This window comes from Atractosteus spatula, chromosome 14 (genome assembly GCF_055471065.1).
Source record: "Atractosteus spatula isolate fAtrSpa1 chromosome 14, fAtrSpa1.hap1, whole genome shotgun sequence".
NCBI lineage: Eukaryota > Metazoa > Chordata > Actinopteri > Semionotiformes > Lepisosteidae > Atractosteus > Atractosteus spatula.
Window position 1 is genome coordinate 28409699 of NC_142719.1, and position 25537 is coordinate 28435235.

The following is a 25537-nucleotide window of genomic DNA, read 5'->3' on the forward strand; positions in this document are numbered from 1 at the left end:
GGAACGCCAATAAAAACAGTGCAGTGAGGTTATTCTACACTGCTTTTGTGGGGCTAAAAAAAAAAAATCGAACTACTTTGGAAATTGCTCATTTAGAATTTCTTCAAAACAAATGCCTAAGGATGAAAATTGGGCATAGCAGAATTCAAAATTTATACGTCAAACGAACACAGTGTTCAATGCACAAAGGTCAGACATCAAGAAAAGTTGTGATTTTAGCAACAAGTATTACAGTATCAGTTCATTCACTGGTATGAAAAAAAATAATTTAGGCAATGTCAACGGCATAAAGCAGCAACACCAAGGAGCAATTTGAATTCTGATGTAAACTTTGATTCTGTTCATCGGAATATTGGTTTCATGGAAGAACAAAAGATCTCTTCATTGCATGTGTGGGTTTAAGAATGCACCACCCCGGCTGATTTTTGTAAGAGAATTTTGGTGAAACGCAGTTCTCCGTTTCCTGTGTTCATGAAATATCAGCACAAACACTGGTAAAACATTCAGTGTAATGTGGAAAAACTCAATTCAATTTCTATGGATAGACCATGATTGCACTGACATATAGACAAACTCCACTTAGGTCATAATAACCCCCCCATCAACACCTGCTAAATTAAGGCCCATGATACAGTACACTATCAGATACATGTAGCAGGAATACAATGAACCATTTACAGTAGCAGAAAAAGCAAAGGGTGGCAGTGTATTAAAGTTAACATGCAGGAAAGGTGCAAAATGGTTCTTATAGTTAAACAAAACATCTTCTAATCTAATCAAATTGCACAATGTTTTGGAGATGCAATAAATTTTCAACAGCCATAGTCTTTCTTTCTCTATATGTAAAACACATAGGGGTCTATTTTTCTCCAAACAAAAGATTCATAAACCTTTTCATAAAAGATTTCATCCAAAGCCTTGCCAGCTGGGCCCCCAAAATCCTGTCTTCACCTCTTAAACACAAATCTGGCTTTTCAGGAATAAATTTAAAATCTGCAGGTTTATTTATACCACTTGCAAATTATCCAAGCAAAACAAAATTACTAAAAGCTGCTATTTTGTGCAGTTTCTGGAATGAGCAAATTTACCTTTCACACTCTGCAATTTAAGAAATTCTTGGCGAAGCCTTTAAAGACTCTCTGTATTAGTGCTACCAGTAGAATCTAATTAAACAGTTGCATATACTTGTTAGTTGCTCAGTTTAGAAACTTAACATGAAGTCCAAAAATAAAACTACAGTGAGGCCTTTCATTACATTTTTCCAGCTAGACTAGAGACTGAAAAGAGTACATTTTTCACAGCTAAGCTGGTTTTCTGGCACACAGTAAATATTAAACAACATTTCAAAGTTTGAACACATGTACCGTACATGAAGGTCAAGTGAAAAAAATGCAAAGAATTTGTTTCTCGTTTTACACCAATTTTTCACCTGTATTTGAGATACGTTTCAGATTCACACAAACTACACATTTTCTGAAGCGTATATTGCTTACAGTGGTGCAATTAACTTGCAGGCAAGAAACAGGCAAAATGGACCTCTTCTGTTAACACATACAGTATCAATGTTAATGTTATTCTTTTTATTCACCGTTTTGGATATTTTTTAGGTCCACACTGAGCATGAAAAGATTACTTGTGTACATATTGCTACAAATGTTAAAACACTCAAGAGAAAATGTGATTGGCTCTTAAAATGTACAAGTAATAGGTTTATTCCATGCTAAAAAGAGAAGAAAGAAAAAGTTCTGGTAATGGAGCATTCTTCAGGTGTGAGAAAGACAGGGCAGTAAGCAAAGGAACACACCTTTCCCCTTCTCTCAATGACAGACTAATTTTCTTCTAAATTCTCTCTATTCATTTAATAAATAATCATCATCAATAAAGGGATTTTTGTGCAACCTGTGCAAACTGTGTGCATGTTTCTCTTTTCCACAGGAGAATTACCATCAGTCACATAAAGCATTTATATTATTTGGAGCTGAGGGAAAATCTTAAGTAGATTTGACTTAAGTAATTTGACTTCGTCTTGTTGAACTCTGACACATTAAAAAATGGTTCATATTAATTGATTATGATTTGACATGGAGTTCATTTGTACCATAAGCTATATGTATATGGCCAATAAGATGATCTTATCTAATATAGCATAGTACAGTACAGTATATGTTCTGCTTTTGTGGTAATCTCCCATTTACAGTACATCAAAGGTTCTTTGGCTTTCAGTTGACGAATGTTTCCGATGTCTACAATAACTCCAGACATTGCTTATAAGGTCAAGATGATGGGAAAATATTTATGTTTACTGGCTTTTGAGCCATTTCATTATACCATAAGTCCATTGTATTGTTTTTATTAAATATTCATAATCACAAGATCAAATTCCCCATCACATTTAGCCCTTTTCCTATGTTTTTAGCTTAAAATTATCTTATAATGTCCTAAACAGAGCCTAAAAGACTGAACAACATACTGTACTGAATCACAGCCCACAGGAAACTGATGAGGACCCTGCTGCAAACTAGCAAATCTGTAGTATAATCTTATGGTTGATTTCACATGTGCCATAACAGATCAAGAGAGCAGTCTTACCCACAGCTTGTTCTCAAAGTAAAAGGCGTCAAGCAGCTTGACAATGTAATGATGATCACAGGAAGCCAAAATATCAATTTCCACCATGTAGTCTTCCAGCTCATCTTCACTCTTTGTTTCAATCACCTTTGCAGCAGCCAGTACACCGTTGTCTTTGTTTCTCGCCTGCAAAATATGAAAAATATTTATCAATACATTATGAGCTAATGCAAATTAATACGTTTAAATAACTTCTTTCTAATGTGTTCATTAGAACACATCTATTTTGTGTCAATCGTCAAATTGTCTGAAATATATATTTAAACATGTACTGTACCCGGTACTTTTGTAAAAGTCACAATTTAAGCAATTATACTTCAGAATCTGTGACAACATCCAGATGTAACATAGCAGAACAAGTGCTAATGCTTGTATTGTTTTTATAGTGGTCGATAATTACAGCTTTGTCACAAAAGTAATATAATAAGTAATTTATATGTCCTTCTAGACCTGGCAGTTAAATCCAAATTTGAGACTTGCACATACTCAAATTGTCATGTGTCCTCTCTGCTTTGATTCCAGCTTCTGTGCATGTTCTTTTCCACTGTGGTGTTATCACACTTTTTTCTTACATTGCTGTGAAAAACCAGTGTGTATTTTAGACCCTTTCAGAGGTTTGCACACAAACTGCACATACACAGCATAAACAGCAGGACTGTCAATGAGAAGCCCTTCTGAAATCCCTAATATATTGTGGTCTTTCACATAACCTGAGAGCCTCAGAATCTTAACATGGCTACACACCAAAGAGGTTAATAATCATACTTCAACCTGCACTGACCAAAGCCCTATATAACACAAAGGTCATAAGATGACAGAGAGATAACATGCTGCAAGATGGAAAAATAAAAATCAATTGCAGGGAATTGTACAGAGCGAGTGTCTAGTGTTCCACTCCTTAACTTAGCTACAAAAAGATTATTCATTACCAATGTTGTTTCATCGCACACCTTAGTAGACTACATCATTCAGATCATGTCTGCCTGAAACACGCTGCAGTTCTATAGGTGGGGCTGGGGTTTGTGGTTAGTTTACTAGGAAATGACAGTTTTAACAGCCACCCAGTTACAATATCGCTTCTGTTTTTAAAGTTAAATATAGAAAGAAATTCAGAGTCAGAAAGAATTAAAAAAAAAATTAAAACCTAACTTAACTAAACTAATGTCACAGTCATGTAAGTTAGCTTTGATACAACAAGGAACATACTAACTACATCTAAATTAAAGAGGTACAAAAGTTAAGAAACTCAACTGTATTTTAGGTTTCTGTCAGGTTTTCAGGTTATATTTTCCTCATACAAAGATAAACACAATAAAACCAAGTAAACACAGAGCTGTAAAACCAGAATGCATATGAAGTGCAAACTAACAAGCAGTCAGCTTCCTGCTGGGCTACATTTCGAAAATATCACAAAAAGGAAACTCCACACCCAGTCAGGAACCTTCAACAAGTCCCCCAGACAAACATCTTTATATGACCTAAGTTTACCAGAAAAAGACAAAACTCTCAAAACCAGAGCTGTCTATGTACAAAAAAGCAAATGAGTTTTAAGACAGGATAGAATGGAATATCATACACTACCCAACATAGTTTTGCATGATTCTGACAAACAAAAGTCACTGGAGAATACAGATTCGCCCTTCTAAGTTTTACAGGTAAGAAGTTTCTCAGGAATGCTTGGTCTAGGCCACAATGAACCACCAATCTCCTACAAAAAATTAAATAATGGCTTGTAGTATGTTATTGTCCAGTGCGCAAACAGTGGGCAAATAGTGCAAACATTGAGCGCTTAGTGAGCGTAAGACTTCCTGAATATTTTGAATATTACACTAAATGTAATAGCAAATGATTGGAAGAGAAGTATAATGTATAATTTCTAGGGAAAAAAGGTGACTCAGATTGAGTTATTTTGCCAATCGAATCAATGCCGACACCCACTTTTACAGTAAATGAGAATCAGTCCACAAACCCACGGTCATGGAGAAAACCTGTTGTAGTATAGTACCCTCCTTAACATAAGAGCACAAACACATCCAGAATGGAAGCCATTGCTCCCATTTTCTTCATTTCATTTAGCAGCCAAGAGAGCCTAAAACTGTCTAGCGGCTTCTTGAAACTGAGACTTGGCTTCGATCACCTGACTGGGAAGCCTACTCTAGATACCCACAACAATTTCTGTAAGCATTTCCTGTTCTCCGTCATAAACAGATTCCTTTTTAGTTTTGAGTTGTGACCCTGTGCCCTTATTTCACTACCGAGTGTGTAACAGTCCCCTGGATTAACTGCATCTAGAACTCTTAGGATTTTATACACTAAATATAATCAAATAGGCCTATTTTTATCTTTTTTGTTCTAGACTGAAGAGCCATACATTAGTGCCTTTAACCTCTCTGTATGCGACAATGCCTTGAGAACAGGAATTATTCTTGATGCTATTGTTTGAACTCTTAAGGGTTTATCAACCTTTTGGTGGCAAGGTAATCAAAAACAGAACACAATGCTAAATGAATTCTTATGCAATTTAAAGGCACTCTGACTTTGATTTCAACTTTTTTCTGTAAACCTAAGTATTCTGTTTGCTCCTTTTATTGCTTCCTGTAATGCCTGTCTTGATGAGGACATAAACACACAAATCACTTTCATGTATAACTTCCTATAGTGCAGAATCATCCATATTTTGTCTACATTAGCTATATTATTTCCACATTTGCCATGTTCGTAATTGCACGATCTGAAGAAAATGTTTCAATAAACGTCACACGTGTTCTAGTGAAAATTCATGTTGTGCCAATGAGGGAAAAAAACTGTAGTTTAACCAGTTCTTTTAAATATAGGAGGTTATGCATTTGATTATCGCTAAGTCTATTAAGATGTGTAGCTTAGTACAACAACATCAAGGCTCTCTGAAGACCTGGAAATCCCCAGAAAGCATGTGTGAGCACATACAGTAAAACACGGTAATGCAATGTCACATGCAAAGCTCTGCTTCACCTATTTTTATTGAGCTCCGTGATGCTCCTCCTCTACATTTAACTGTACAGTACACACCACATGGAGCAATCAGTAGCTCTCCTACACATCACACTAAACACTTAACCTCACAGAATCTGTAGAGCCTTACTAATAAGGCTCTACAGATTCTGTAGCAATTAATATTATTAATTGCTTACACTTATATAGCTCCACTCAAAGCACTTTACAGGTAATGGGCTCCCCTCCACCACCACCAATGTGCAGCATCCACCTGCGACGGCAGCCATAGTGCGCCAGAACGCTCACCACACATCAGCTATCAGTGGGGAGGAGAGCAGAGTAATGTAGCCAATTCATAGAGGGGGATTATTAGGAGGCCATGATTGGTAAGGGCCAATGGGAAATTTGGCCAGGACACCGGGGTTACACCCCTACTCTTTTCGAGAAACGCCCTGGGATTTTTAATGACCACAGAGAGTCAGGACCTCGGTTTTACGTCTCATCCGAAAAACGGCACCTGTTTACAGTATAGTGTCCCCGTCACTATACTGGGGCATTAGGACCCACATGGACCGCAGGGTGAGCGCCCCCTGCTGGCCTCACTAACACGTCTTCCAGCAGCAACCTTAGTTTTCTCCCATCCAGGTACTGACCAGGCTCACACCTGCTTAGCTTCAGTGGGTTGCCAGTTGTGAGTTGCAGGGTGATATGGCTGCTGGCCTTAATGTCCTTAATGCAAGGACTCTCACTGTAGAGAATTATGGAGCTGTACAAAATAAACTTCAATACCCCTTACATAACTAATTCTGCTGCAGCTGTACAAACCTTCCAGACTTAATCAAGCTCATAACCTCCTTCTCCCATGCGTGAAAGCGTATACACACTCACAACACCATCTCTAGTGCTAAAACGCAGCATAATACAACATTCAATCGGCTCAGTTTTCAGTTACTGACACACATCTACAGAAAGCTATTACAGTACATTAGACCTCTTTAGAGCAAAGATAGAGTCCATGACAAGCTGTAACCTCTGTTCATCCAGGGTTTCTCTTTAGCTTTGGAGAAAGAATGCACTCTTGCCATAAAGGAAAGCTCAATGGCGTCATCTCCCATTCACAAAAACACCATAGCAAAATGACTACTAAAATTGTTAAAGGCACTTTTCGTGCCTGTGCAGCTGACCTATGGAGGTGAAACCTCTACTTTTTAGATGGAACAATGCTTTTCAAGTACTTTTACCACTCTGTTGATACTGTACAGAATCAAAAAAAAGGAGTACAGATTTTCTCCTATAAATATTTTCTTTAATTTCATTGAGAAGCAAGGCCTGAACAATGTCTAAAATAATCCATGTAATCTATATAAGTGACAGCTGAAAAATACAGAACCGTGATGTCCTGCTCAGATTGATTCTCCAAAGCAAAGGCCACAGGATGCCAATACAGAAAACAATGAAAACAAAAGTGTACGCTGACTGCAAGGAACCTCTTCTTCCTTCAGAAACAAAAGCAGACTCAAATCGCGATCACAAACATTAAAGCACATAAATCATTTTTTTTCTGCCAAGGCTCATAGATACTTAAGAATATACTTTCAATTGAGTATATGAACTATGAATATACCATGGGAAACTAGTTGAAATATTGCGCACAAACAGGATTGCTACACCTGCCAGCAAAATCAATACTGTTGTTTTAGGCTTTGCCAGAAGAGTCACTGGGAGTTACCCCCCTCTTAAACCAAAAAGTCAAAAGCAAGACTGTAAAAACAGTTCCAATACATGTACTACTTTTCCCCATATTAATTTCTTGTAGTTTCACAGTATCCATGAAGCTACATTACCTTTATCAAGAACCATATTTGAAAGCTTTCTAATTATTCCACCTCAATTAGTCAGCATTAATGCTGTTACGGTTCCAGCAAATCCCATGAATAGCAGGATAGCATCCAATCATCAGTTTAACATTAATATACTGTACAGTATATGCAGTGATGGAATTCAATTATTTACATCTCCAAACTCTGAAAGAGTCCATACTTATCGAAGAGACAGCTTACGCATTGTGCATTCAGAAAAACTAAGTATTGGCGATTGAGAAGTGGCAGGCCCACAGACATATTTTGCTTATGCCTTTTCCATCACTGCAGATAAACGCTTTTATTTCAGCACCTGACCACATTGTTTGCATTTTTCACAATGGTTGATAAACGTGCTTCCAACATCAAGCTGAAGAAAAACCCATATGCTTAACATAGCCAAGCACTTGTGGGGAAACAAAGACATTATAGCAATATAACCACATCCATAATTTTGACTAACTGCACTACCTGTCAGAATCTTATTTAGAAATGGATTGTGTAAATGTGTGCAACTATAGGTAGCAGTTTTAGTTTGGCTAAAAAGTACACTGCATGATGTCAGAACATATCGCATATGGTACCAGCAGAAAGCAACTTCTGTGACTCAGGGGGCCACACAGTTTTTGAGATGGTCAGTGTGGCTTTACAGAGATGTTTTGGAATATGTTCTTATTATAATATGACCATAAATATGGAACTGGAACTGCAGTTTGTGTGTTTTAGAACAAATTTTCCATTAATGTCTAATGTACCAATTCTAAGCCCTATATTCTTTATACTGATCTCATTAAAGAAATATAAAATGTGTTTGCCTGTTGCAGTACAACTTCCCTTCTTGCTCTAAAGGGTCCACTGTTCTCCTACAGTACATCTACAGCGTAACTGCAGTGTAGGTCTTTCTAAGTACCCTAGCCAACACGAAATGGTCCAAAAACATCCTTCCAGGTTGAACGTGAAAGAACTAAAGAAAAGGACAGAACAACAGGCTATTCAAAAAATCTAAACGCTTATTTATCAATCCCAGGAAAATCTCAGCCCTGTTCAAGAATATGTTTCTGCCAGAGTCCATTAAGGTGACAGCTTCAGCTCTACCCAAACCCAGGATCCAGATGCTGGAGAGATCTCGGAGTACATACAGTATGCCTCTGAGCTCAGGGATCACTTCCTAGAAAATACCCCTGATAATATCAGCAGTACAGTGAGACTACTCAAGCCCAAGGGCTTCTGCTAGCTCTATCCGCTTACCGTAACATTAACATCTGATTAGCCTGCATTTTGCCTTTTAAAAGATTGGTATTTTTATTTCCCCATAATTACACCCCACCCATAAAACAAGATTCACCCTTTAAATGCCACTCACATGCACAATCTTTAGACACAAGTGAACTAGAGACCAGATACTACAAGTTCACTAAGTGACAATAATAATCTCAACCACATAGTTAAACAGAAACGATTAAATAGTTTTTATCTTCGTTTAAATACTCCGTGTAGACTATTTTCTGTGTGCCGTCACCATCCCCCCACATCCTTCCTTGTTGGGAGATACTGTAGCTTATGGTGAAACAGGCGTATTCAATTTGTTTTCAGACTTCAAAAAGCCTACAGCCCGACTTGCAGATATATATTTTTTAACTTCAATTGAACCTCCCCTGCAGAAAGTCTGATGACCTCTGTAAAAACATGCTGCATCCTCAATAAAGGGCATAAACACGTGTTCAAAATCACCACCCCAAAGGACACAACTGCTACAGAAGCATCCTGCCAGGAAACAGTCAATTTAAGTGCCTGCCTTCCAAGTTAAAGGCTTATCAACAGGTCTCCCTAAGGTTTGGGTTTACATGCAGAGCCACATGAGATCTTGTAGAGAACTCACATCCTGCTCACACCCACCGTCAAGAGTTTATCGAAGACCGCACATGTCCATCTGGGAAACGGAGATTAGGAACCTACAAGTTTTGTTTCAGTAACTTCTTATTATCAAACATTTCAAAGTATCATTTACTGTGGAAATAATAAATAAATTTGTATGAGTACTACTGTACAGTAGGTTAAAACCTCAGGCCCGCTTATATACTTTGTTCCCACAGATTAAACCAACATGGTTTTTTCCCCTGCCAACTGACAACTCTTTACTGGGAATTCTTACTGAAATGTTCTGAAAAACTCACCGGATTTAATACTCAGTCCATCCTCACATGCATAAAATCAAACACTTCTAGCATGGAAGATGATCTATTTGGTTTGTTTTAAACTAATCAGGCTAACAAATAACTGCAGGCTATAATGGTACTTTAAAAATAAAATATAGTAACTTCAATAGAACCAAAAAGATCCAGACACTGACCTATATTGTTTTCTGGTGTACTTTAAATACTGTAAAGTGTCACTGTCTCCCCACCTTCTTGTGGCAAGCTGTCCAGAAATAAGTGCTATACAGTAGCAAAGAACTGTACTGGCTGCTAAGAGATACAAGGTCACATTAAAAAAAAGATATACTATTGGACACAAACAACTAGCAGCATATTCCAATCTTAGCCATCTTGTATTTGAAACCTGTTAACTGCATGAACCTATGATTGAACTTAAATTGCACACCAAAGAGAACTTTTAAATTTGCTCTTTAGGTACTACCTCTACTGTTGAAATGTACTCCATTTTAAATCTTAAGATCCACAAATCATGACCACGTTAACATTAAAAAAGGGAAGATAAGAATTAAGCAGGAAGCTAACTGGTCATTGCCTTTTCTCCACCCAAAACTGGCCTGTGAAGTTCAACAGTAGGTACTACTTAAAAACAGAGGAAATATTGGAATAGAAACTGCCTTGCATGTTATATATTAACCTAAGCAATGCTTAGTGCCATAACATTAGTGTCATTAAGGTGCCATTAACGGCACAATTGTAGCCCCACACCACAATTTAACATTTCTCACTCTGACCTGCCTTCAGCAGGTCTGGAGAGTTACAAAAGCAGTGCCCTAGAATTCTATAGACATTCCACCAGCAAATATGACATCAGTAGCATCTGAAAAACACACAGCCACTCCTACAGAGGCACCATCTTCCTCCAAACATTCATTAGGCTGTGGTCTGCTCTTCCTCCTACTTCAGCAACAGACTATGATCAGTCTATGAGCAATCAGGGTGATGGCACCAGAAACATACTCTCAAGACTAAGAATCACATGAAAGGAGGGCAGTGGTGATCTCTATGGCTCAACCATCACATTTCCAAAACCTTAGTAACGCAGCATGATACAGTGCTGTTACGTATCTGTGTTATGGCATGCATTATTTTCCATGGTGTCATTTGCTCTTTTCATTGTTTTCTTCTTTGCAAAATAGAAAAAACACAATAATGACATGACAATAAAAAGTTTACTCTGTGAGGCAAATTAAGTATAAGCTGAACCAATAGGGTCTAAGACAGAATATAGGACTGGTTTTACACAGCCTGCTTTGCACTAAACTTGCAATTTCTGATCTATCTTATTATTATAATTATTATCTTAGCATCAGCAGGTCTATGATTAAGGCTATGATTAGGGCTGAAACCAGAAGTGGAACTGGACTAAAACCCAAACCTGTTCTTGGAGATATCTAATCTGTCAGTTTTTTAGGTAGCCTTTTAAGTGCTTAAAGATCACATTAACCTTAACTAATGAAGGTGTTCATTGGCCAATTACGCAAGAGGACAGTCCGCAGGGATGGTTATAAAAGCTGTTTTAGGTATGCAAATTACCCATTTTAAGTGCATGATAAAAAAAATTGTTCTGCGATGTCAGTGATAAAAACGGGTAGATAGTGAGCAGACTACTAAACCCTTCTGACATCGAATAAAAGGAAGCCAGCAAAATCAACTAAAATCAGAAACGGAAATGTTAAACTTCTATGAAGCGCCTCCAACCAAAAAAGGGTCACCCTCATTTACAAAAATATATAGAAATACGTTATCTATTTTTCTATTTAATGCACACATAATAAAGTTATGTTGAAATCTACGAACGTTGAGTTATAGCGTACAGGAACGTCGTGAAAGTAAGTAAGAACAAGGAGGTGGGAACACGAAATCATTCAGTATGCACCAGGTTGCACAACTCTTTTCCTTAAAATTGAGCGGCAGTGGAAAACAAATCTAACCAATAGCAAATTTACAAAAAAAAAGTTTACTTTATGAGCGGGACTTGCTCAGACTTTATGTGAGTTTGATGATACATTCGTAAAATATGCTCAAACTTTCCTGGTGCATGCCAACAGAACAGGTTTATGACAGGCTCTGCACTGACTTTTGCCGGCTTGTTGCACGAGTCTATGGCATAACACTGGTACTGTAACTACAACACTCACGGTTTAAACCAAATCCCCACACGTCAAATGTTGTTACTGTAACCAGTAACTGTCCAAACTCGTGTCAGTAATACAATGCATCTGTTTTCGCTTCCTTATTTATAAACATCTACAAATGCTAAATGAAATGAAAAAGAAGCCCAGAGCGCTTACCTAAAACTTACCTTGTAAACTTTCCCAAATGCTCCATCTCCCAGCTCTCCAATAATTTCCCAAATGTCATTGGGGTTTAAGTCCCGGTGTACGTGTTCATACTGCTTCTGTTTCTTTCTGTCTAAACTGGAGAGTCGCAATATTTTGCTGAATTTCGCTAAAGCCATGTTTCTTCCCCGAAATGTAGCTCCCTTAAAAAAACAGCTTTGTGAATGAAAAGTTCACCTTTTGCTGTCGCTAATTTCATTCACGCTAAACAAGCGTGTGGAGGCTGACCACCCATTACAAAATAAAATAAGCAGCTGGAGTTTGTTTTCTAAGTATTACTGTGACTACACCCGCAATTAAAGGATTGAATATATAAACATACAGTCACATAACACTAGCCATATCTACATTATATCCGCCTGTGCTCTTTTAGCTCGCTTTTAACACTTAAAATATGAAAGTGCTCTTCACAGCAACTCCGTAGCCTCTCATTACTTCAACTCTGCCCACCTGCTACTGCTGAACGCATTTAACTCTGAAACTCAGCAGAGAACGAAAGCCCCACCCTACCCTTGACCTCTCTGCCCCTGCAGCCATCTTGAATTTGTAGTTTTCTAGCTGGAGTTTCGATATGTTAATCTCTAAAACGATGTATGTGAAGAACTACATATACCATAAACAACTATCGTGGGCAGGCTTGTTGGAATTTGGAGAGAAGTCCCCTCTAAAGATTTAATACTATGGCAATAATATATAATAATGATAGATGACATGTCATAATGAAGTAAAGTGACACCATGGGATTCTAGTGAATTAGTTTCGTGTTTCACAGTACAATGTTATTAAAATAACATGTTTTATCTTGTTATGTAGTTATTTCATTTTTTATTTTTGGTTTCATGCTGTTTTACTACTTCTTACGTTGCACAGATGTGTTTGTTCGACAGCAGCAAAACGCTTTTTCTTTCAGTTAAAAACAGTGGCTGCTGTCGCTTGTGAATTCCCCCGAATGGGCTTTGCAATACTACGAAGATGTCTTTTTCTGCCATCTGGTGGTTGTTAGGCGTATAGCTGTTGTCTGATTGCACTTTTTTTTACCACTAGACAGAGACAAAACTCTAGGGACCATTTCCTAGAGTTTCCAAGTTTCCTTTTTTCAAAACTGTGTGGGAAAACCAAGAATAGTCCTGTTGCCAGCTGCAAAAAGAAGCAAAGGTGCTGTTTACACTGAGCACACAGAAACCATTTTTTGTAATGTTGTAAGATATTACTACTTTGTTGAAGTAGTCCAGGTGGGTAGCTGCGTAAGCATGCGTAGACTGCAAAGGAACAAGTAATAGGTTGTGGAGCCTTCTTCACACCTGAAGAAGACTCCATGTCCAAAACGTTGTGTTTTCTTTCTTATCTTTTCAGCATGGAATAAACCTATTACTTGCTACTTTGTTGAATCTCAGTAAAGTAGATAGTGGCATTTTATGGGTTTGCTGATACAATATGAGTATAAAATCTGAATACCAGGCTTTTACTATTGCAATAGAAATTAATTTGCTGACTGAGGAATTGAAAAAATGGTACAGTAAGTGGAGGTTTATATTTGTGAAGAAGAGTTCCAACATTGCCTTTTTAAGGACATAAGAAAGGTTGTAATTGAGGGCAGGCCTTTCAGCCCATCTTGCTTGTTTGGTAGTTCAGTAGCTATGTATATTGGAATTTATACAGCCACATCTTGAGCTTAGAGTCAGATTTGCACCCTACTGGCAAGGAAGTTCCAGATAACCACAAGTCTTTGGGACTGCACATATTGGTTCCACCACTGAGTTCAAAGTAGTCCACCAGGCTGGCTCTGTCAATACCCTTGTTATCTTTATATACTTTTGGATCAAAGCTTCTATCACTCTTCTTCATCTAGACTAAAGAGATTTAGTTCCTTTATTCTGCAGTATTTGACAATTCTCTGAGGCGAGATATCTTATTGCTGCCCTCTCTAAACTTTCTAAGGCAAGAATATCCTTTTGTGGTCAGGTGATTAAAACTAAACAAGTTATTCAAAATGAGGTCTCTCTATTTGTAAAACTTGAGCATATTAGCGATACTCCCAAACATTTTATTTGTTTTTTCTTTATTTCCCTGCATTATCCTGATGAGGGCATGGAAGAATATCAATAAACACGGAAATCCTTAAAATCCTTTTCACACCTAGCTTGTGTAATGTTATGCAGTGCTTTTCATGTATTTCACATATAGCATACATAATGTGCATAGTACTGTATGTTTCATGCACAATATGTTATGGTTAAAATATTTCATGGTTAGAATGTAATACTGTATGAACAGTATATATTATGCTTCATGTGGAGTATAAATTGAATCTTTGATATGCAGTTTCTTTCATTTTAATAAAGGCACATTTTATGCTGAAAAGTAGAAAGAGAAAAAAGTTGTTTCGACATAGGATCTTCTTCCTTTTTATGTCTTTCTCCAGAGTAAAAAATCCTGGGCTTCAACAACCACCACATCTCGCCCTCCCCCCAAACCAAACAATTCCTAAAAGACTGAATTAAGGAAAGAAAAACATTCCAAATTCACAAAGATCTCAATTAGCTAATAACCTTTAGAACCCCACTGAATAAGACACGTGTTTTTTGTTCATTAATTTAAGGGATAATATTAATAATATTATAGAATAAAGCCATGCAAGCAGATGGTAAGAAAAAATGATGTTTTTCATTGCATGAGAAAACGTTTGTTTTATCCACATTTCTGAGAAACCTTTGTTCTGGAATGATAGTTAAGTAAGGTTGCATGCCTCTAGGCATCATTCAAGGACCCAAAGGCAGTAAGCACTGATTGTTCACATCTCCAGCTTGGTGCATTTGACTTTGTCTTCTATGACTCCTGGGAGTATGTGATTGACTCTAGCCTGAGGTGCACTGCAGTTCTTTTCACATTACTGCAACTTAGTTTGGAAGTTCTTAACTCTGCTCAGAGCTCAGGGAGCGCACTCACTTCTGTCAGTGATTGAAAACAGTACCCAAAGTGGTTTATCACACCATTAACAATTTTCCTGTATTTCTATTTTGCACCCTAAGGGCAGCTACTACAATTGTAATCATTTATCAATATAACCTGTCAGCTTTCTGCTGAAAATATCCTTTAACCCCACTGTAACATTTACCATTAAAAAACATTGAGTGGTGCCAGTAGATTTCTTTTTATTGATATCATTATGATTAAATTAAACTTCTAAATCATTCTGAGAAATACTAAAGTACTGATCAATACACAACCAAAGATATGTTCATTTGTACAGGATGTATTTGTGAGCTACTGGAGATAGATTAATTTGTAAAATATGTGAAAGACTATTCCGTTAGCTTCTATTTCAATGGTTAAATAAAATGATTGAATATGAATCATTTTCAATTGATGCTCCAATATAACTACAGCTGTCCATTTTGAAAAACAGGTCTTGACAAAGATAAAAGATAGACTTTGTAAGCACAGTTTACAGTACGTTTAGTAGCAACTTAACCCCACTTTCACCAAAAATAATTGCTTTCGGTTACAAAAAGGTACTTTGCAAGATATTTTGGGAGATCTAGGAATCAGTAACTTTTCGATGAAATGTCTGGGAGCAGCTGCAGGGGTATAGATGGGGTGGCAGGAGAGGTTCGAGAGAATTCAACTTTTGGAAGTCCTAGGTGAGAGACTTATATAGTGTTCAAGATTATGATCTAACCTACTGTACCTCCCGAATTTCTATTATGATTTCTGTTATAATTCATTTTTTCAGTCTTCAAAAATTGACTTCCGTGTGCCTTTACAAAAACTCTTTGACATATATAATACTGAATTGCTTAAGAACTTAATTCTGGCTAACATCTGTATTTCCCAAAAATGTACTGTATATTGCATACAGAATTCTCCTGTGATGCTACATTATTCTGTCAAGTCATGCAAGTACAAAGAGCAATTGGTGTAATATTGCCACATTTACAAGAAGGCTCAACATAAATGCACTTTTACAGTAAGTATGAATGCTATTATAATGGTGGCGGGTGTGTGTTTAATTGAGCTTGTCTGCTCAACTGGTCTTTCACTATGCTTTATTTACCATGTGATTGCAGCTATTGCTGTTGAGTGAAGAGATAGCACAAAATAACACCTGATACATCTGTGCCATAACTAGATAGAGCCAGTAGGCTAAGAAGACCTGATCTGACACGTTCTCATTATCCACACACTGAAGTGTCAATGAGATGTTGACACTGAGGCAAAGCCAGATGATTTTAGTTGAAGTGGAGGAGTTCTGTGAAAATAGTAACAAAGACAGAGATCCTAATCTATATTTTGAATGTCTACTATTCAAAGTTTTAATAGTACAAAAAGAGTTACAAATGAAAAGAGGCCATTTGGCCCATTTGTTCTTTAAGTTAGCTATTAACTAATTGGTCTGAAAATCACATCCAGCTGTTTCTTGCCAGGATATCATTTTCAGTAGTTAATTAACTTCAACACCAATCCTAATATTTAATTTATGAACATAATACATTTTTTTACCAACCTAAACGATGCAATCAGCTTGAAACACAGTTTATATTGGTTAATAATAATTGAAATTTTAATTGTAATCAATGTACAGAGCTGGAAAATATGCAGTATATTGGTCTGATAAAAAATAAGTTTCAGAAAATATTTTGAATAAGTCACACAATTTCAAAACTGTGTAGATAATGAATTTATAAATATTAAACATTGGAATCTTATGAGGTTTCTTTAAATGGTCCATTTTATCTTCAGCCATATACCAGTAAATAAAGGGTCAAGTTAATATTTCTTATGTTTCAAATATTGAACTTTGATTTGACAAATTGAAAATGTTGCACTTTATTTGTAAATTTTCCTAACACGTATACAAAAAAAATGTTTGGGATTCATGCCTCACTTATAGTCTTAGGGTGTTTTTTGGTGTAATCTGTTGTAACATGGGGGTGGATGGCAAGAAGACCCTGCAAAACAGAACAGTACAAGTGCTATCTGCTCAGCAAAAGCCACACTTGGCATTGCTCAGCTTTGGTCTGAGAAGAGGTAACCTGCATGTAGCTTGGTGAATCAAAACATGCCTGTCACTAACTCTGAAGCATGACTCACTATCAAGAAATCCCCTGTGTGCTTTTCATTTGGCTTTCATAAAGTCTCTGAAACTGCTTAAACTGCATGGGCTTGTACCGACTGGAGATCCGGTAGTTATGTACTGGATTTGTTGTCTAATGAGTAACCAGTAATAGGCCTGTATTTTAAAAATGTTTACTGTCCACATAGTAAAAAGCAAAAAAGTGTCTTTGAAGCTATTCATGGTCAACATTTAGTTGCTGTTTTATTTCCAGGAAATGCCCCTTAAAAGATAAAAATTGGAATTTATTATTGAAAATATATGGCTCATTATTTAATATTTGCAATTAATTATTCACACATTTTTATTGCTTGGAATATGCAATCACATTTTTCATGTAAGCTGTAATCCACTTATCAACTAGGGGTATTCTGGTTTCACCTTTTCATAAAAGCCTGTTTTCATAAGATGAATCTCATCAGCAGGCAACAATAACAATGTATTGGTCCTTACCTGGGCTCTCTGGGTTGTGGGTGAAAAGTTAAATGAACTCTCATTTTAGGCCATGTAGAATTTTAAACAATAAACCAATGCACCATTGAAAACAGAATATACTCATATTGATATCCATACTCATTATATTGTTATCATCACATGTTTTACTATTTAAATCTGTTATGAATAACCCTCAAATACCTTCTCCCTTTTATATTTCACATTAAACGAACAGCACTACTATTACTACTAGTACCTAAATAAAAAAATGCCAGTAGAGGCAATTATTGATTTGTTAACTTGTTAAGTAAAACCAAACATCAGCAAAATGTCTATATTACAGATTCTAGAAAAGAACAGACCATTTAAACAGCTTTCAACTCTAGTCAGAATTAGAACAAGCATGTTGTAAACAAAACTGATAAGTTCTTGCCATGTACAAAGTGCAGATCAGATTTGCTTTAAATGTAATATCGCAGCTCTCTTTTAAAAAGTGTTTTTTTTCTCACTGTGTAAAGTGAATTACATACCTGGCTGAAACACACTTGCGATTATTAATATTTTTTCTTTCAGATTTTCATGCAGGGTTTGAATATCTGGCTGTAATAGGGTTTTTCATTTGTATCTCCATAACAAGCTGTCCAAGATAGCAAGAACATCCTTTATTTTTGTGAATTGGCAAATGCTCCTTTTTCTATCAGATGAAAAAAAAACATCTTCTAACATTTTAAACAACATTTACATTAAATTAAAGCTTCAAAAACAACAAAAGTGTGGAGGTGAAATAGATCCCTCAATCACAAATATAAAGGCTGCTTTTATATCATCAAAGAGATTACCTATCATTTCCTCTTGATCCATAGTGAGAACTTTAAGGGTGCACTGGGTTCTGAAGACGTAATTTCCTTTTACTTCATGATCTGGAAAAATTGCATTCGTTGTTTTCTAGAATTGAAAGAAGCTTGAGAGCAGCAAAAAATAAAACTCTTATGGTACATTATATATTCTTAAATTGTTCCATTCATAATGGGAGAGTATGTCAATGGAAAGAATAGACATGATAGGCAGAATCTTTTAAAGGTTATTTCTAAAGCTGCAGTGATGTGTAAACACAGCAGGAAAAGCCTACTTCAAGTTACATAATGTCTTTTAAGTAACCAGGAACACTGTGTTCCTCAGGCTCCAACAATTAGACCCTGACATGCAGCTGCTTTGGAAATGCATGGTTTGACTTTGTTGTAATGCAAAGTCTAGACCAGAAGAACAGAATGAAAGTAAACGTTTGGCAGGTGGTGTAAGTTCATAAGTTCCTGCTACTTGATGAACTGGTACTGTACCGACTGTACAACCAAAACAGGGTTGGATCTTCTGGTGCAGTATTTGTTTTTTGTGCTGCAATTCAGATGATCCCACCTAGCACTCAAATGAGAGGTGTGCAGATACCAGAGTCAAGGAAAACTACACTGAATTTAGTTACAGCCATTGATTCTAATGAAATGATAATACCCATGATTGACACCCAAAGAAGGCTCCACAGCCCAAATGTTGTGTTTTCTTTCTTCTCTTTTCAGCATGAATAAACCTATTACTTGTTCCTTTGCATACCCATGATAATGCCCTTGGCAACCGTAACCCATTGGTTTGGCACTTTCTGGCCACACAGAAGGAAATTTCTAGGTAAAATATTGATAAATTCCAGCAAATGCACCTTATAATATTTCATACTCATCGGATACATTTAACCAGTTTCTTAATCATCATTTTGTTTCAGGATTTTGTCACCTACAGTGCACTCCATTGCTATCCTTTAATTTCCTCAGTAGATGGCACTAGCTTTGTTCTGTATATTGTTTTTATTATCTGGTTATGCTTTTAAATAAGATTTAGCCTGCTTTAAGTACAGATATGTACAGTATAACGGGCAGAAGAGGTTTATATATTTATGTGACACATTTCTTTTGATAGAAGACTGAACACAAATGCCTTACAAAAGCAGCAAAAATGATAACGTTGTATTGAAACTGAAAAGAAAAATATATATATAAACTTCCAAGAAGGGATATAATGTAATTTATTTTTTTCCAACGTTTTACAGTTAAAAAAACCCAAGCATGTGTAGTCTTCAAAACACTATACTACTGCATGTCTCCAAGGAAAACGTCTCAGTTCTCCTCCTCGTGTAGCATAGTTTCACTAAATCACTGGAAATTTACATGAGTCAAAGCACGAAGAAGAAGTGGAAGTAGAAGTTTTAATATTCCATTTTAATTTTACCTTTGAACCTCATCCTCATATAACACACATGAATACACACGTCTGTCAAATACCTATCCGGCAAAACCTGTATTTTATATTTTATGTAGTGTGCGTTGACTGGAATTCACTCACATGTCATAAATTTACCAAACCAAAATTTAAAGCTCTCACTCATCTACCCACTATCAGAATCCAGTTATATGTGGTAAGGGTCATTGAATGCAAAACGACACTACACCCATCAAGCCTTTATCAAAAGCGGCAGGAAAATGGAGATTCCGGGATAGGCTCCGGGTTGTCTTGACCTGTCTCAGGAACAAGCGGATTTTTGATAATGGATAAGTAAAGGGTCTTGGATTTAGGAGGGGGTAGTACAGAGCTTTGGAAATAGCGAGCGTCTAGTTAAAGCTGTATTTCTATCGGGGAGGAGTGGCTTTGGGATGAGGAACGAAGTTTGGCTGGAAAGCAGATCTGGAGGGGGGCTGCGCCGCGTCTTAAAGCAGTCAGTCAGCCTTGACCTCTGTGAATTGATGGATAGGAACAAGGCCATCTTGGCAGTACCCACCTTAGTCAGGAAAAAAGAAAATGTTGCACTGTAAGCAAAACCGAAAATGACATGTTACAGTATTCAGGAAAACCTGCCACATAACCCTGACCTACACAATTAAGCACTGAAAAGCAATTCCTAATGGATGGATACGGTGGTCTTAACACCTGCTATTTTTGATCTCTGTTTCTTCTCCTGAAAATAAGATTGTAACCTACCGTGCTGGCATTTTTTAACTATTAGACGTAATACTTCTGTAACGTTAAACATTTTACTTCGTTGGGGCCATAACAATAGGTTCTAAACGGTTTTCTTTGGGTCTTTACAGGATTTAAATTGATCTTACACAAACCACCACCAGCACCTTACTTTATTAGAACAAAAAGTATTTAGTTTTGTTTCCCATAACAGATATGGTTCGTGCTTAAACCGAGATATTTTAGATGTACTGTATCAATCGTGATTTTTCTTTGTATAAATGCATGGGGTGAAAATATTTCGTTTTCAGTCGGTAATTTAAACATTATCTGCAACTCCAATTCGAATAGCAGATTAACTACAATGGACAAATTTCTCCTGAAGATTTATTTAGCATTTGAGCCATCTATTTATACAATATTGTTAGTTCTGATTGTCCCGAAGTATTATAAACCAAGTTTAAAAGAACCTAAAAAATAATGCTAACTGGTGACGAATCCAATAGACTGTTTTAAAATCTTTTTTCAGTGAGAGAGTAACTGATAGTATGTTGCAGTTAAGCATTTTTCTTCCTGAAAAGAAACGGATTTGAAGTTTCTATAAATCTTAAATTTAGAAATAAGACATTAACGCCAGACTCATAACTCTTAGTCTTAAGCGTTAAGTATCACAGGCTGACCCTTGACATACTGTACAGTATCAGTAAACGTTCTTTCATTTGTACATTATCAATTTCATCTCAAAGTTTCCATTACTCTATTATATATAGGTGGGGATCCACTTTGGCCATTAGGATAAACCCCGCGTCATAGCAGAAAATTATTTTAAATAGTCCTTTGGTAGTATTTCCAAAATATGTAGTTTCTTATTTCACTGTACATTTTTAAAATCGAATTATTTGCGATGCAACTAAACCACGTTACCAAAAGTTTAAACGGTGATCTCATCATTTAAAACAGCAGATGGAATAGGCTACCCTTGTCTTTCCCGCAGCCTCTGATGTTCGCTTTAGAAGTTAAACCCAGAATTCTAATAGACTTCCTGCAGTCGGCGAAGCGTGCTGCCAAATGCAGAGTGACTTACTGTAGGACACCACCACACCACCAGACCGTGCGGTAGTCAATTGGGAAACAGGGCTGTATTGTGCGGAGTAGTCAGCTATTTCCCAGCTGCTGATGTGCATATACTGTTGATACACCGACTCATGTTTTTTTTTCTTTGACATTATTTTGAAGTCAGCAGTCTACGAGCGCAAGATAAGAAGTCACACACTCTACTTCATACATTAAGAGCACAGACTAGCTCCTTTAATAATCCCCGTTAGTCTGAAAGAGGCTCTCGCTTGCAGTTTGCGGTCTTCTTCTACAAAGATGCGTGTGAGACATTCACATCTGAAGAAAACGGTTTATCTTCTGCTCCTGCACTTTATGTCCTGCTAGCCTTATCCTTTTCAGTGACCCCCTACGCTGTTCCGAGGTATGTATTGTTTAATAGAAGATTTTCAGAGTTTTATGTTACAGCATCTTGTCCTCGTACAGTATATTTTGCTGTTGTCTGCAAAGCAGCGTTTAAGTCCACTTGAGACCAGCAGTATGCGGTTTACTGTATGTTTGCTGTAAACATACAGTAACTCTAAAGTTGGTAAAATTGCTAAAGTGATTAAATCCGGGTTCAGCATTACGAGCAGTGCAAGATGAAAGGATATTGCTTTTTTGTAAATGCATGATTCTTGAACTGACCCACCCGACAGGCTGTGTGTCTGGGAAACCGTTATATCATTATGTTAAAATGTTTTGCGCTTTTATATTTTTAAAACTACAGTACATAAGGCTCATGTAAGAACTGTGTTTATTTTGAGTATAATAGATCTACTATAATGCTAGGAATTGTTATTATTATTAATAACAATAAGAATACCAATAATACAATAATGTTTGTAAATATTTTTAATGGAAAATAAAACCCTCTAATTTTAACAGGGGTTTCACGTGTCCATTTCAGAGTTTTGCAGTGGTTGGGACCAGATGGTCACTTTCAAGCTAAATACATTTTGTTGTGTATGTGTACATATTTACAGTACTGTGTTTCTAATACTGTATATTAAGATTGGTGGCTTTTTTATCTTTTCCTTCTTTTGGAATGAAAAAATAACAAAAATCAACTTTACTGACCCTTAACAGGTTTTCACATTGGGTCTCCGGGTACTGAATCTTGTGCTGGCTACACCTACAGTAACTGTTGTATGGGAAGACTTCACTCAAACTTCGCTTCAGTTAATCGGAAAATGTTCTCTCTATCTCGGAGCTGATCTGAAGGAGCTGATCAGAAGCATTAGAACAATGGGCGTGAATCACTCTAGCAAACCTCCGGTCATTGATGATGCGGAAGAGGGTAAGGTTTTTATGTTATCACTTATGAGTTATATAACTTAACAGATTCGCACTTAAAACTGTAGACAAGGGTGAGGCTGTATCGAGATTTATGCTAATCGGTCTTTTTGTTTTTCGTGTCGACGAAAAAGAGGTTCTTACCTGCAGAATCGAAGTATTGAGTATTTTTTAAAAGATGGGCTTTTGAAATCCGTACTTCCTTTCTTACAGAGCAGGAATTCTGATGAGCCAGAAAGAAATAGTACAGTACATTAAAAAGATTACAGTGTTTATGTTGGGATGTAGAATATTGTAGCTTCAGTGTAAATACTTTTAGATGTATTGTTTTTTTTTCACATTAAGTAGTATTGCCATACAATTCTCCTGCTTCACATCAGTGAATTTTAATTTGAATTCACTTAGCCCGCGTGAATTTAAAAATACCATGTTTTACGCTCCATCCAATTCAGCGTCGCGGGGAAACCTATTTCAGCAAGCAACGATCGCAAGGCAGGGTACACCTTGAAAGTCCATCTCCATCTCAGAAAACGAAAATTGCATACCCGTATAAACATTTTCATCTTCTGCTAAAGTTTTATGAAGGTCTAAGTAGTGAACTGCATCTCGTTTCATTTTAGCCTGCAACTCCAAATAACTCAATCAATAAGCAATTCTCAAAAGGAATAAGCAAGGCTGTTGTGTTCAAAAATAGTCTTATAGTTCTGGAGGTCTTAGAATAAGATCCTGAAAACAATAAATAACAACACTGGAAGTGCCTGAGACAGATGAGTAATAGAGCATAACATTGCCTGTCAGTTCCAATTCATCTTCAGTGAAGAAAGGTGAAGTGTCTGTACCAGCTCACGACAGAGGTCTGTATGAAATCAGACCCTGGGACTAAAGGAAGTCAGCTACAGTGTAATCTGGTTCAGATCTTTCCTTACTCAAAGACTATGTAATATAAATGCAACTGCCAAAGCAATTCAAGGATAACCAGCAGTTAATTTGCTTGTGAGACTGGAATTTTCTGTAAAATGAGCCCCATTTATGATCATTGTATTTTGATACTGAAAGAATGGAGGTGCTGTACTGTAGGTGGCAGGTTGATTCTCATTCACAAGCTAAGATAGCTGAAGAAGATAAGGAAGGATCTAGACCGAAATCACATCCTATGCTGTGGTTCTGATGCAATATATTGTACATTCAAACACAAACAGTAGCTACTGGATTAGGCATAATGCATTTTGATATGGGTATTGGCTAATCAAGAAAACACATACCTGTACATTAGTTACTAAACAAACTAATTGGGCAGTCTAACCTCCCTTTCTTTAACTTGTTGTTTAAATACACACAATATATTTTCCATAATTCAATGATTGATAAGATTTGGCTAATAAAGATCACTCTATTAGCCATATACAATTTCTTGCATTAGGAATTTGTCTTTTCACATACCCCAGCTTGCTCTCCATGAGACACAGACACAGAGAGAAGCTTGGGGTCAGAGTGCTGGGTCAGCCATTATACAGCACCCCTGGAGCAGTTGGGGTTAAGGGCCTTGCTCAGGGGCCCAACAAAGTACAATTCCTCTGTTAGCCACGGATTTGAACTGGCAACCTTCCAGCCACAGGCACATCTTCTTAGCCACAGTGCCACCCCTCCGTCCCACATTTGATATGCAAATTTATTATTGTCTTGTGGAATCCAGGCAGCAGTTTACATGAGTTTCATTATGATTGTGTTGAGATGAGCATTCTGCAAAAATATTGCTGCACAAAATATTGTATAAATATGTTTTTTGAATAGCTAGAATATCACGTAACATGCATGGCTAACAATAAAACCAAGTTCATGTAAATTTTCTGCAGCAGCTGTTTATTAAGTGTATACAATGCAAATTTAAATTCTGTATATTTTATATCGGGGATCTCAATTTTCAATTCCCCAAAGGCCTAGCGTCTTTTCATTTTTGTTCAGACCTGAATAATTCACAGAGTAGTCAATTAAATAATGAACCAAATCATATAATTTAAGAGATACATAGGATTAATCTTAAACTCTTTCACAGTTTATCACTTTAAATGGTTACTCAATTGAGGATAAAATGACCTATAAAAATCCTTGGATCTGGAAAAAATAATCCAATTAGATGTATTACCATCACACAGTTAATGAAAGAATTGCTGGACTATGTAACCAGGAGTGTAAGAGAAACAAAATACAATAGATAATAGGCACTTCTGAAACTGAATCTTAGACCCCTGTTATATACAGTATATAAATCTATCTGAAACATCTTTCTTCCACAGTCAACTTCGACCATTTTCAGATTCTCAGAGCTATTGGGAAAGGGAGCTTTGGAAAGGTAAGAAAACTACTCAACATCATTTGTCACCCAGTCGCTGAGTCATTTGTTTTAATTACCTGCAAAGCAAAAGACCCTGCTTCAATTGAGCCATCCAGTAACTTCTTTTAACTGTTTTGTCAAGACTCTCATAAAAATACCTTTTAGTTGTGTTAAATTAATATTAGTAATGTACAGACTGTTATCTATAGAATGCAGGGAATTTCTTAAGTACAAACTGTAATAACTAATTAATT

General features: G+C 36.7%; 2 protein-coding genes across 2 annotated transcripts in view; one reads left to right on the forward strand and one right to left on the reverse strand.

Annotated features, from left to right (window-relative positions):
• Positions 1 to 12483, reverse strand: part of stk10 (serine/threonine kinase 10) — a 38249-nt gene extending 25766 nt beyond the window's left edge. The window contains exons 1-2 of the mRNA XM_088932048.1: positions 11979 to 12483; positions 2590 to 2754 (exon numbers count right to left, since the gene is read on the reverse strand). Of these exons, the coding sequence (XP_088788174.1) occupies positions 2590 to 2754; positions 11979 to 12134 (321 nt within the window). The 5' untranslated portion in view covers positions 12135 to 12483. The remainder of the gene's footprint in view (positions 1 to 2589; positions 2755 to 11978) is intronic.
• A 9186-nt stretch (positions 12484 to 21669) lies between these two features.
• The window catches only part of stk32a (serine/threonine kinase 32A), a 31725-nt gene continuing 27857 nt past the window's right edge, over positions 21670 to 25537 (forward strand). The window contains exons 1-3 of the mRNA XM_088932612.1: positions 21670 to 22040; positions 22745 to 22955; positions 25246 to 25301. Of these exons, the coding sequence (XP_088788738.1) occupies positions 22904 to 22955; positions 25246 to 25301 (108 nt within the window). The 5' untranslated portion in view covers positions 21670 to 22040; positions 22745 to 22903. The remainder of the gene's footprint in view (positions 22041 to 22744; positions 22956 to 25245; positions 25302 to 25537) is intronic.